General features: G+C 41.4%; 1 protein-coding gene across 6 annotated transcripts in view; it reads left to right on the forward strand.

The window, feature by feature from the left end:
• The window catches only part of RNF152 (ring finger protein 152), an 82,226-nt gene extending 68,450 nt beyond the window's left edge, over nucleotides 1-13,776 (forward strand). For 5 of the 6 annotated variants that reach the window (XM_037987969.2, XM_037987968.2, XM_008013890.3 and 2 more), the window contains one exon: nucleotides 8,879-13,776. In XM_037987969.2, coding sequence (XP_037843897.1) covers nucleotides 9,014-9,625 — 612 coding nt within the window. In that variant the 5' untranslated portion in view covers nucleotides 8,879-9,013 and the 3' untranslated portion in view covers nucleotides 9,626-13,776. The remainder of the gene's footprint in view (nucleotides 1-8,878) is intronic. The other variant, XR_005236979.2, reaches the window with a different exon arrangement.
• The last annotated feature ends 406 nt before the right edge of the window (nucleotides 13,777-14,182 follow it).

A 14,182-nucleotide genomic window follows, 5' to 3' on the forward strand; every position in this document is an offset into this window, starting at 1 on the left:
AGAGAGAGGCCTTTGCTCTCCAAGGGAGCCGAGCTACTTGGAGGCCCTTGCAGCCCCTAAGGCACAACTCTCAGCCCTCAAACCCTTCACCTCCAGTGATGACTTTGTGTGCTTCCCTGGTCTGTGGCTGCCTCCAGACCTTAAGTTACCATCTTAATATCTTGCATCTCTTGAGGTTTGTGGTTGGAGTCTACCTGTATGATGCTGACAGGGTCAGTTGTGATGTTTAATCAAATAGAGGAAATGCCACTGTCCTTCCCCTGAGTTTTCTTCTCTCTCCAGTATCTCCGGAGTGGAAAGAACAATGGGCCAGCTTGTAGGCTCCTTAAATTCCAAATGTGCTTTCTGGCTCTGACAGGCGATGATAGTTCTGTTTAATGTTTCTGCTTAATCCCTACATATGATCAATTGGACGTACAGGCTTAGTTGAAGAAGAGTCTCCTTCCAGTGTTCTGTCTACCCTTCTCTCTTTCCCATGGTTCTCTTTGTATGGTTCTTTCCTTCTGGTTGTACATCCAGGCTCCTTGAGGGTAGGACTCGTGTTTGCCATGGCAACCCCTGTGTCTTGAATAGTATACAAGGTGAGTTCACAATAAACATCTGCTTACTCACCACTATGTGCTTTGCAGCTGTTCAGCTGCTGGTAAGACTTAGTAGGATTTTTGTTTTTCCATCTCTTTGGCTTTCCCTGTGTGCTTGATTTGTCAGTTATTTCAACTCTATTCAGAATTCTAGCAGTCAGGGTAATTGATCATCTTTATTTGCTCTACCTGTCTGTCTGTCTGTCTGTTGGCATCTTTTATCACTCCCTCTGTCCAGGGAGCCTGGGGATCTCCTGACAGTCTTTTGTAGCTCTTTCCTTCTTTAATGACCATGAGCAACTTTTTCTTGACTGTCACTGAGTGATCAGAGCAAATGAAGATAAAGCCATGTGTTTGATGAATGCCAGTGCTAACCTTGGCCTCCTGCACAAGCCAGTAAACTGTGCAGCTTCTTTTCAAGGTAGAGTTGGGAACCCCTTCATCCGGTAACAAGTTTGGGTAATAGGAATATCTTTCTTCATCTGGGAAGGATACTGATTAGACTTGAAGGAGTTTTTCTTTTGACAGTTGCTAAAAAATTGAAGTTGTAGCATTTTCTGTTAGGGTATGGGCTCTAGCTAGATGCGTTCATTAAGTTGAAGGCATAAAGGGAGAACTTGCTAAGTAGTTTACATGCCCACTTCCCCATCTCACATAAATGTGCATTCTTGCCAGATCACTAACAGATAATATTTGTAAATCATCTGTCAGGGATGAGAAGCATAGAATAAGTGGCCTGGTAGTACTGCCATGCGGTTGGAAACCCAGCAGTGTTTTCAGCAATTATTTAGGTCAGAATATTTTTACTAGAAGATGCTTTAGGGGACCATCTAGTCCAGAGTCCTCATTTGTCAGGGGAGGAAATAGGAGGTTCATCTAGAGGTTATTTGCTTAAGGTAACCTATCTACGTGAGGACAGAATAAGAGCTAGAATCCTTATCTCCTGATTCCTAATAGTAATGATTGGCAGATGTCCAAACAAAAACCAGTAGTTATCATCACTCATTGCAATAATGACATGTGGTTTTAATTCCTAAAAATGTCTAGATTCCAATATACTTTGATTTTTAAATATGCATCACCAAACCGTGGAGGGGTCAAATTCATTCATTGTTTTTTAATTTGATGTAAATGAAATGCACCCGGGGCTGGGTAAATACCTCTCTAGGGACCGTGGAGCTTGATGAGTTGAGTTTTGTAGTGACAGAATTGGCACATGCCCTAGCAGAGTCCCCTGGCACAGGATGCCCTTGGCTCCATGGCACATGCAGACGGGGACAGCACCTAGACTGCAGCCAGGCCAGTTGGGCCCACATTTTTCCTAATGGGCTGTGTTGGCAGGGCCAGGCCTTCAGTAGTGTGGTGAGTTCCTGGGGTGACCTTGGCCTTCTAGATAGTGTGCTGCTTTTGTCTGGGTCAGCCACTATTATTCTCTCTTTCCCATCCTGCCTGCCTCTGCCACCTCCGTCAGGTGGCCTCCAGCACTGTCAGCATCCCCTGCCCTATTCCCTGTTTAAATATTTAAACATCTTAAATAACCAAAAGGCGGGGTGTGGTGACCCATGCCTGTAATCCCAGCACTTTGGGAGGCAAAGGCAGGCAGATCACTTGAAGTCAGGATTCGAGACCAACCTGGCCAATATGGCGAAACCCCATTTCTACTAAAAATACAAAAAAAAAAATTAGCTGGGCATGGTGGTGCACACCTGTAATCCCAGCTACTCAGGAGGCTGATGCAGGAGAATAGCTTGAACCCAGGAAACGGAGGTTGCGGTGAGCTGAGATTTCACCACTGCATTCCAGCCTGGGTGAGTGAGAGTCCATCTCAGTTTTCACTTTCTGGATTCTTTGCTTCATCAAATACAGCAAAACCAGGATGCTCATAGGAGGAAACTGTGCAAATATTAGATCTCGAGCCAATGGAATTCTCAGTTGAGATTTGTCAGAGTCCTGCTCCATTAAAACAATGACTGTAGTTACATCAGTTGGACGATGCGTGTATGCAGCAGTTGTGTCCTGGAAGGATTGCTTTTTGCTACCAGAGGACAAAAAGTCAATGACACATCTGTCACCAGGCATTCCCATTCTTGCCACTAATTGGAGTGTTTGCTAAGATCCAATATAACTAAGTGGCTGGCAAGCCAGCTGAAATACCAGATGAAATGGAATTGTGATTATTTTGTTTAATCCCATTTCAAATATTTATGTTTTATTGAAGATTTGAGTAGATGGCCTGTATCAGAAAGATGTGCTATTTCAATAGGAAAAGAAAAGCAACGTAGTGCCTAGTTTAATCTCTGCATCTGAGTTTTTTCCCAACACAACCATTGAATTTAAGGTCCTCATAGAGACTATCAACTGGAACGCTTCAAGGTCAGCCAGATGTAATCAATATCAGATCAGGCCACAATTCCACAGAGAGGCTTCATAATTAACCCCACTGTCGCAGAATGTATGAAGGTTCTTAAGAGTGTAAGCAGAGTAAAACGATCTGGATTATCTACTTCACTGACTTTTTTTTATCCTTGGGCTCATATCCCTGGACTTCTAAAAGCAACTGGGATTATAAAAATTCAATGTTGGAGAGCTTTGCTATTTTACCACCTACCAAATGAATGGGCGCACTTTGCCACACCCGTACCTTTTCAAAAGATGAATAAAATTATGTATAGTTTTTAAAAAGAAATTTTATTTTGTGAAAGTAAATTGTTATTGTAAAGGACTTTCAAAAGTACCCAATATCTATGGCCTCAAAATAACAACAGCAACAACAACACAAAGACCCCTTTTGTTTATCTGTGTGTTGTTCAATTAATATTATTTATGTAACTAGGTGCTGTTTTATGAGGTTATGTTTGAAATAAGTTCTATCTTGGGAGCCATCCATTTTTTGAGAATGCCCTCCCTAAGCTACTGTTCTTCTCTTTGCGGTCTGTTTTTCTCTTTGATCTTGACTTTAAGTTATTTTCAAATAAATTGTGGTGACATTTAAAAATTGTTCTCGTATGTTTTCTTATATACTTGTTCTTATGCGTTCTACTGAAGTACTCTTTCCCTTTAAATCTTAATGAGTATTTTATTGGAGTATCACATCTTGCTCTTCCTGTAAGGAAAACAAGGCCAAACACAGGTCTCTGAAGCAGCAGTCCCCAGCCTTTTTGACACCAGGGATGGGTTTTGTGGAAGACAATTTTTCCACAGGATGGATGGGTAGGGAGCAATGATTTCAGGACGAAACTGTTCCACCTCAGATCATCAAGCATTAGTTAGATCCTCATAAGGAGTGTGCAACCTAGATATCTCACGTATGAAGTTCACAATACGGTTCATGCTCCTATGAGAATCTAATGCCATCGCTGATCTGATGGGAGGTGGAGCTCAGGCGGGGATTATCTCTCACCAGCTGCCCACCTTCTGCTGTGTAGCCCGGTTCCTTACAGGTTGTAGACTGGTACCACTTGGTGGCCTGGGGGTTGCAGACCCCTGCCCTAAAGTAATCACTGATATGTGTTTATTATAACACACTTGATAGGGAACTCTGAATTTCTTCTCTGGTCTACGTGGACTTTGTTTCCATTCTTTCTTCTATAGTTGACGCACATCTTTAGACTTTATGATGAAAGGGTTTGGAAAGAATGAGTCATCATTAGCTTCACTCCATAGCCTCATAAATTTCCTTCTCTTGACCTAACGAATCATCATCATTACTAATTATGCTCCAGAAAATAAACTGGAATGCAGTACAGACTGGCTTCATGTAGAACACATCAGGGCATAAATCAGAGAGGTTGCTGTCAAAATGGCTTGAGTGGCAAATAGGAACTTTTTCCCCTTCTGTTTTTGCATTCAGCTTGAATTGTAAGGCCTAGAACTTACTTGGATAGAGTTGGAAATTGAATAGGATAATCTAATTTTAAGGAAGCTTAACACAAATCAAGAGAACATTACTTGGAACATAAATTTATGAGTAAAATTGCCTAGTGGTTTTGTTGACAAATGATGGCGCGTAGGTCTTGGGGCAGGCCCAGGAAGAACACTTGTGTGCCTCCTCCTAGGCTGTTCCAAGTGGCAGCTCTTTGATAGCCAGGAAGTGCCTCTGGGCAGATCTGTGCCTCAGCGCAGAACACCAGACTGAGTGGAGAGGAGGTGGAGAACAAGCACTGTCCTCTCTGAACCTTTCACTGTGTGGAAGTAGGTGGATCCCCTGAGCTCGCTTGACCTTCAGCCACAGCTCCATCACCCCTGCTTGGCCAGGGAGAAAGCAGCCCCAGAGAAGGTAAATGACTTTGGTCTGGTGTCACAGCTGGTTAGTGACAGAGCTAGGCTTAGAGCCCAAGGTTCTTTGAGTCCCAAATGTTGGTTCTTCCCACTCTGCTGAGCTGCTTCCCACATTGTTATGTAGAAGTTAAGGCAAATAGTATGGAAGGAAAGAAGGTTAATAAGTAAATTGGTGGTCACTGTTTTGATAGGATGTCATGAAACGTTTTTGTCCCCAACCTCATTTACAATTGAGGGTGGTTGTCCTGGGTGCAATGTTAAGGAAAAGTCTCTCCAAATTCATAAAATTGCAGGAGTCTGTACAATTTTATACCCTGCCTCATTTTATTGTTTCTACCCACCCATAGCTCAGCGTGATCAATCCTTCCCCTCAGGCACAGCCACATCTCCGTAGAGTCAATCATAGTCTCACCTGATCTCTGTCTGCGCACTTCAACCTGGAGAGAGAGAGAAAAGGATTCACCAATAAACCCTGTATTTTGTTTTAAGAAAAAAAAATGTATTACCTTGGGTATAAAATTATAGAAGAATTTTATGCTACTCTCTTTGACTCTTTTTTTTTTTTTTTTTGTGAGATGGCATTTCACTCTGTCATTTAGGCTGGAGGGCAGTGGTGCGATGTTGCCTCACTGTGGTCTCCACCTCCCGGGTTTAAGTGATTCTCCTGCCTCAGCCTCCTGAGTAGCTGGGATTACAGATGTACACCACCACACCCAGCTAATTTTTTTTTATTTTTAGTAAAGACAGCATCTCACTATGTTGGCCAGGCTGGTCTTGAACTCCTGGCCTCAAGTGATCTGCCTGCCTTGGCCCCCCAAAGTGCTGGGATTACAGGTGTGAGCTACTGTGCCTGACCTTCTCTTTGACTCTTTAGTATCTTCCTGCTTAACTTAAATACCTTCCCCAGCACCTCCAATGGAATATGGCCTGAACAGAACTCACTGTATTTCTCTTCGTGATCCCTATTTCTCATAATGACACTACCTTCCTCTAAAGGCTTCATTTTTGGCTTCTTTCCCTGTACAACCTCATTGTAATACCCTGCAAGATCCTGCTGGAATTCTGTGAACCTCTTCACACATCTCATCATTCCGTGCTAATCATCACTATTCACTTCAGCTACTCATTAACTCTGGCCTAATGTTGTGATAGCCTCCCAATAGGTCTTTCCAGTCTTCCCTTGAATGAATTGTTCTGCTACTCTTAACCTTTCTGGTGTCTTCCCATTGCTCACTCCTGAATCCTTGGCCTGGCACTGGGGGCTGCCCATGGTCCGCAGTCTGTGGCCTATGCCTGACTAAGCTCATTTCTCCCCTCCCTGTGTGATCTGCTATCCCTGGTTGGGTTTGGGGAGAGTGCTTGCAGGTTCTCTGAGAGTTTTATTTCTTTAAAAGGCATCCGTATCAGAGACTGTTAAGGGCTAAACCGATCAAACTCTTAGAGAAGACTTCTGTAAGTTACTCTAGTATTAGAAACAATCCTCTAGCCAGTGTCCCACGTAGACTAGGAAATAATTCTGTAATCACTCAACCTTCTTTCCTTTGCTCATGCTGATTCCATAACACCAAATCCCCTGAGACACATAGATTTTATGTGTCTAATTCCATAATCCAGAGTTTTCACTAAACTCTCCCTGATTCCTTCGGCTCCCTTAGGGTACCTTATATTTACATTACAATTGTCTAAGTACTTAGCACTCCCATCTCTAGGCCAGGACTTTCTTATGGGCAATGACAGGATCTTAGTTACAAGGGACAAAAAGAAACATCATGCTTGACACATAGCAGATATTCAATGAAAATTGAATGAATAAATGAATGAAAGAAGAAAATACATTCATGTGTTCCTTCTTATCTAAGTTTAAGTTGTTTTCAGGTAGAATCTGGGTCTGATTTATATCCTACAGTATTTAGCATTGTGCTTTGTGCATAATAGATATTCCATAAATATTTTTTGAATTAGTGGATAGCTATGTAGTTGATCCTGATATGAACTTTCTGAATGCTACATTACTGTATTTCACTTTTGGTAACTTAAGTGCTTTTAATATAGCTAATATATTTTATTTTAAAGTATGTTGATCTTTTGATTGTTACTAGTTTTTAACAGTGGTTATTTTTGTCTTTGAACTGGTTTTTTTGTTGTTGTTGTTTTGTTTTGTTTGAGACAGGGTCTCACTCTGTCATCTAGGCTGGAGTGCAGTGGTGCAAACATGGCTCATTGCAGCCTCAACCTTCCAGGCTCTGGTGGTCCTCCCACCTCAGCCTACTGAGTAGCTGGGACTAGAGGCGCGTGCCACCATGGCTGCCTAGTTTTTGTATTTTTTGTAGAGATAGGGTTTCACCATGTTGCCCAGGCTGGTCTGGAACTCCTAAGCTCAAATGATTCCCCTTCCTCAGCCTTCCAAAATGCTGGGATTGCAGGTGTGAGCCCCCACATCGGCCAGGTCGGCTTTTGCTGCGTTCTTAATTTCGATGGTTAACACGTTATGTGTCATGGGTGGAGGTGCTTTCTTAATTTCATAAAGGAAATTAGAAAGAAAAAGGAAGAGTTACTTTTAAGAAAAATGTGAAGGAGCTTATCTATTTGTTATAGTTCCCATCTCTAGGTGTTGGTGGGGTTCTGGGACTAGCAATTTTTTCTGCAATAGTGATTGAGTAGTTCTTTCTAGAGTCATCATGACTCCATCCAGGGACACATAATTTGGATGCTTTCAATGGGAAACTGAGTCAGGCAGCCTTTATTGAAATGCCAGTGGAACATTAGAGGGCATTCCCAAACTTCAGTGAAGCTGAACTAAGTTTCTCTGCCTCTCCTCCATACCAGGATGCTAACAGTTTTGTTTGTTTGTTTGTTTTTGTTTTTGTTTGTTGTTTTTTTTTACAATGAGGAATGCTTGCCAGTCTTCCCTGACAACCTTTAACTATAGAATATTTTATTTCAATTAGTGAATTAATGGGTCAGTCATCTCTCTATCTGAGGGCTTTGGTTCCAGGACCCCCATGTATACCAAAGCCTGCAAATACTCAAGGCCCACAGTTGGTACTATAAAACCCAAGAATATGAAAAGACGGCCCTTGGTATACAGGGACTTTGCATCCTGAGAATGCTGTATTTTAGATGTCATTTGGTTGCAGATGCAGAACCCACTCATAGAAAGGGCTGACTGTATCTATTCAAAAAATTCGTACTTAAGTGGATCCATGTGGTTCAAACCTGTGTTGTTCAAGGGTCAATTATACTTGCTTTTAGTCATGCTACTTGGTACATGCCTAGGTAGTAATGAAACAAAAAGAACTGACTGGAAAATGTCAGTGATGCGTTTGTGATGAGTGTGCCTTTGTGATCCACACTGCCTTAAGGTTCACTGCTGCTTTTGGTTTTGTTGCTGTTTGGGGTTTTTTGTTTTGTTCTCTTCAAATGGTTTGGTGGGAAAGATGAAAGATGCCTTCACGTGCTTCTTCTGTAGTGTCGCTTTAATTCTCTGTGAAGAGGAACAGTCCTAACCCATATATGTAAACTGAGCAAGCTAGTTATACCTAGGTTTGTGAAGTTGCCTAAATCTTGCAATTAAGACTTACAAGTGGGTAAACAGAGTCAGGAAAAAAGGTCAGAGGATCTAAGGAGAGGAATTTACTTCTAGGAAATGCTATGAACTTATTGGAAGCAGGAGAGTTTCTCCAGTATATTTTAGAAGGATGACCCAGAGTTTGCTGAAATGTACAAACCAGAAACAAAATACTCTCTCTTTATGAAATGCGGAGGCATCATCTACACCTGTTGGAGGTGTTCATTTTTTTAGAAATGAACGAAGTATTTGCTATGATATGCTCTCGGAGACAACTTTCATTTACCTTTCACTGGGCGTTATGGGAATCCTGTAGTCTCAAGAGTGGTACATTTTTAGACTTTTGGCCCAGTGTCAAGTCTTTTGAGCAATGGTATAAATCCATTAGATATGTTGACATCTCAACGTCTTTGAAATGATTAAGATTGTTTGCATTGTTTGTCTCTCTCAGAAATGAACACACCTGTGAGTACTGGATGCCTGTGAGCTCGCCATCACCCGCACTGCAAAGACACAGGGCGGCAGCCTCTGAGAAGCAGCTCCTTCCCCTTCACCTTGGCCTTGCCCTTCCTGCTCACAGTCCACCATGGAGACGCTGTCCCAGGACTCTCTGCTGGAATGTCAGATCTGTTTCAATTACTACAGCCCCCGGCGCAGGCCCAAGTTGCTGGACTGCAAGCACACCTGCTGTTCAGTGTGCCTCCAGCAGATGAGGACCAGCCAGAAGGACGTGCGGTGCCCCTGGTGCCGCGGTGTCACCAAGCTGCCCCCTGGCTTCTCCGTGTCGCAGCTCCCCGATGACCCGGAGGTCCTGGCTGTCATCGCCATTCCACACACTTCCGAACACACCCCGGTCTTCATCAAACTTCCCAGCAATGGGTGCTACATGCTGCCCCTGCCCATCTCCAAGGAGCGTGCGCTGCTGCCCGGAGACATGGGCTGCCGCCTGCTGCCCGGGAGCCAGCAGAAGTCCGTCACCGTGGTGACCATCCCTGCTGAACAGCAGCCTCTGCAAGGTGGGGCTCCCCAGGAGGCAGCGGAGGAGGAGCAGGACAGGCGGGGCGTGGTGAAAAGCTCCACCTGGTCGGGGGTGTGCACTGTCATCTTGGTGGCTTGCGTCCTGGTCTTCCTCCTCGGCATCGTGCTCCACAACATGTCTTGCATTTCTAAGCGCTTCACTGTGATATCCTGTGGCTGAACAGGGCTACAGGGAAGTCTCTTGTGGGTGCCAACTTAGGGGTTGAGCAGGTTGATGATGAGATCCCGGTGAGAAGATGGGGGGCGACACTGACCATTTGGTGCTGAGCGCTGGCCTCTGCATTGCCTCTTGATTACCCCAAAACAGACACAAAGGACAGAAGGTGAGGTCTCAACAAGATACCAAGCGAATTGTCCTGAGTGTTGATGGCAACAGCTTGGAAGACGATTGCATGCATCCTCATAATCATGTATTCAATGGACTGTAATTTATGATTTTTCAAAGTTATGTTACGAGATAGACATATTCTACTTAGACGTGAAACTGTACAAGTGCGTACAATGTGACCTTCTCTAAATGTGGTAGATTCAAACAAAGATGCTATGTAGACAAGTAGAATTAAACCTGCGAATCCATGTAAAAATTCAGTGAAGACATGCACTGCTGGCTTCTTTACTTTTTTTTTTTTCTTTTAATTGAAACCCAGTCTTCATTTAGTTGCTAAGGCTTTTATACGTTTTGAATGGCACCAAAACAAAATAAGTCAAAATGGACAGTCTTTATTTTTTTTGGAGAAAATATTTGAACAAGTGTCTCCAATGTGTTGTGTTTTGTCATGAACCTTCATTTTCTTCACTTGTAATTAGAACTTGCTACGTGTTTATGAAACTGAAAGCTCAACAGGGGAGCAATAAACCGAGAAATCATGAGAAATGTCTAATCCCACAGGAAACCTGTATGCCGATTTTTCTCAAGCCATCTCACAAAACAAGAATTTCAAATGTAAATACTGTGCATTTGTGTGTGTATGTATGTGTGTCTAATTTGATTTACCTCAGGTGTTTGAGTCTTTGCTGAAGAATCCTGGATTAAGACTTAATTGGGCATGAGTGAGTCCAGTCTCTGAAGCGGTGGCCACTTCATGGACATCTTGACCCAGCAGGGAGTCTCCTGCCCGTCACCTGCAACACTCACCCCTCATCTGTGTATTGAAGTCCTGCCTTTTGTAAGAGGCAAATGGAGAGTAACAGAAGAGTGTCTTTTCTCCTGGTTTTGGAGTCTCGTGCTGGCCATGAGTGTTGTGATTGACGGCCAGCCCGGGCGGGCATTTTAATAGATGGTCTGTGATTCTTTTTTGAAAGATGCTCTTCCACAAGAGTTAAGCCAGTTAGAATTCCAGTTTCCTCTTGTTGATATAAGAGAGAAGATCTCCTGCATTTTAACAGTTTTTACTGACAAAAGTGGCAAGGTAAACTAACAGCTGAAATTCCCAATATAAGTGGACCAGTTCCTCATAAACTGTCAAATATTCTTAAATGTGTAATGATTATAGATGCTCATGAAGAAAGATCTGCCAGAAGTGAGTGATAAATTCCTATCCCTGGGTGCATGTGCATTCAGAAATAGCTGTGAGCTTTACAGTTCTCATCTAACTTCTTTTAAGGAATTCATGAAGCAAGTGGTATGTGACAAGGACTCCACTTATAAATATAACTGTTTTTATGTTCCACTGAATCCCTGAAAATGGTGAGGAGGGTTGGGGGAAGTGAAGGAAAGACAAGCAGGGCTAATTCTAAAAAGCAAGGCTAGAAAATAGCCCTGTGAGGTCAAGACAATTTAATTTATTTACATGCTACCTGTTATTTTCAAGCAGCACAAAATATGCATATAAAAGTGATGGAATTAACGTGAAATAAAACAAAAATATAATGACTACAATACAAAGCTAATACCGCTAATTGGCATGAGAATTTCAACATAAAATTATGAGCTATGATTTTTCAAATTTGTCATAAAACCTTTAGGAAATGTATTTGAAAGCTCAAAATAGAAATTAGGTTAAAATGCCATTTTATTGTGTAAGCTCTTGGGCATTATACAACAAATAATCTAGGATTTATTTGGTATTAATAATTTAGGTATCATATTAGCTGAATACTATCCTCTATTACATAACATAATATACTGTTGGGTTAGTGTCAATTTCTCAAACTCTCCCAGGCTGCTGTAATGCATGTCTGACCTAATTTCTATTTCTCTTGGAGGAAAATGCACACACACACACACACACACACACACACACACACCACAGAAATGTTGCATTAAGAATGCTACATTTCAAATAGACTTTACCCTTGCAATTTTAAGCTATGCCATATTCAGATTAATTTTATGAGTGATATCTGCATATGTTCTGTACAGTATGAAATGACTGATTCTGTAGTATAGTATGTGATAGAGTTCTACTTGTTAAAGTAGGTTAGATATAGACACTAATGTGTGTGATGATAGTGTCCTGTGTTTCTTAGTGCAAATCTGTAAAAACGTCTATAGAACTTTTACTTAAAAACAATCCTGTGCTAGAGCTGCCATTAAGCGTGCAAAATTAATTGGCTGTATGGTAGATTCTTGACCTTAAATTTAACAATAACAACCCAAATCAGATTATTAATTTTTTTTTTGCGAGTCTTACTGACCTAAGAAACATTGTTTAAATTGTTTAAATGGATTCTACCTGCAGTTATTTGTGTACCTGTTTGTTGGGGTGTGCATTCTTGTGTGTGTGTGTGTGTGTGTGTGTGTGTGTGTGTGAGAGAGAGAGAGAGAGAGAGAGAGATAGAGAGTGAGAATCTCAGTCTGCCAGATAGAATTTTATAGGCTTAGTGATGTTTTAATGTTGCTTGGCATCCCATTGCTCTGGCCTCTTCTGGAATTTACCAATGACCCTTACCAAACACATCTACCCATGTGACCAAAGTCCACTGACACAAGAGGCCAGAATTCATACTTGCACATTAATGAAAAGTCACAACTGGAAAGCACAGAAAGTTAGAGCTGAAAGCAGCCTCCGGTGGCTTCATTTTGTAGATGAGTCCGTTTTGTAATTCTGCAGACAAGGGGGGATATGAACTTTGCACTGCAGTGTCTTCTTGTTCCATCCTAGGTCTGTCTACATCTCTATCTGGCTATGATCCTTTCTAGGGTTGATGAATACCCTTTATTGAGTCAACTACTACTTTAAAGGATTTTTTTTGTAGGTTTATGTACTCAGTTAGCATCTACCTCTCTGGGAAAATGAAAGGAGGGTTGAGTTAGGGATGAGTATAGATGTTGAAAAACAACTATCAAACCATGTGGTTTGAGTTTTTAAAATTGTAAAACATTGGTGTCCAAACCTCCCACCCCACTTGTATGTAAAGGACAGTGAGTGTTGTGTAAATAGTAAACTACAAGAAGCATGAATTTTCATTTTTATTAATGATCTTGGAATAAGTAAGAGAATGCTTAATATGTTAAGTAGAGCCAAGAATGCGACTAAGAAGCATTGTCGTTGGAAAAATTTTGTATAATGACTTGGGGCATAAGTTGTGATGAAAAGGCAACTCGGTTTTCGGTTCCAGTCATACTTAGTGATCAGAAAGCTCTAAGATATTTTCTTTAAAAATAGAATTAAGTTTAATTTTTTGCATGGCTTACAGATTGGGTCCCTTGAAGGTTAAACCATGTGATGGTATAACCCGTGAGATCTTCTAGATGGGCTCTGTTCAATAGGGCTTTCTGTGATGATGGAAATGCTCGAAAACCTGTGCCATCTGGTATAGTAGCCACCAGACTTTTAGGCAGTTAAAATGGGGTTACTACAAGGTAAGAACTGGATTTCAAATTTTATTTAATTTTAATTAGCTGAAATATAAATAGCCATATGTGTCTAGTGGTTGCCATATTGAACAATGCAGTTCTGGGTGATTGTGCTTGGAGATCTAGCATCAAGGTATTAATGGCGTAACGGTGAGGCTAAGAAAAGAGTTTGTGGGCTAGGAACATGCAGGTGGAAAAAGGCAAAAAATTCCTTTCTGGGCTTAAAAAGTGTATGATCTCAAGTATGACAGTAAAAATTCATTGTTGCCCTTTGGAACTGTTGCTTATAGACTGTAGACCAAGGAATGATCAGTGAAGCTTAAAGAGCGCTTTATTAAGCCGCTTTTCTGGGATCATTAGTTGCATGTGAACCTGTTGTCCAAAAATAGTAGTTAGACAGTAGCTGTAAAATGTTTGACTTGCAAACTATGCATGACCCGTACTGTGAAATTGGGTCTTGTGGCCAAAAAATAAATGTTACAGGAAAAAAAAAAAAAAAAAGCCTAATGAAATCCCTGTTCACTTCCAATATCTTATCCAAACTTCATTGCTGTATTAGTAAGGTGCAAATGTAAGAGCAAGCATGCTTTGCAGTGTTCAGACTGGTTTTGTTTGCCCTTGAAGGCCAGCTTGTCATTGTATTTGGTGTGGGCATATGTGGGCATCATTTTTCAGATGCCAGACTAAAATGTAGGTACTATTTTTAGAATGAGATTTGACATTGTTTTAGTCACTTTCTTTTTTAAGCAAAAATTTCAGTTATCACTGAGAGTTGAAGATTTGAAGCTTTGCACAAAAGCACTTCTTTTAACAGTAAAAAGTATTGTCCGTGAAATTTAAAGACTTTAAGGTTACTAAAGCTACAAGAATTACTTTTTAGCTAAATAAAAGGAAGCAGAAAATTCAGTTTGAGATATA

This window comes from Chlorocebus sabaeus, chromosome 18 (assembly GCF_047675955.1).
Source record: "Chlorocebus sabaeus isolate Y175 chromosome 18, mChlSab1.0.hap1, whole genome shotgun sequence".
NCBI classification, from domain to species: domain Eukaryota; kingdom Metazoa; phylum Chordata; class Mammalia; order Primates; family Cercopithecidae; genus Chlorocebus; species Chlorocebus sabaeus.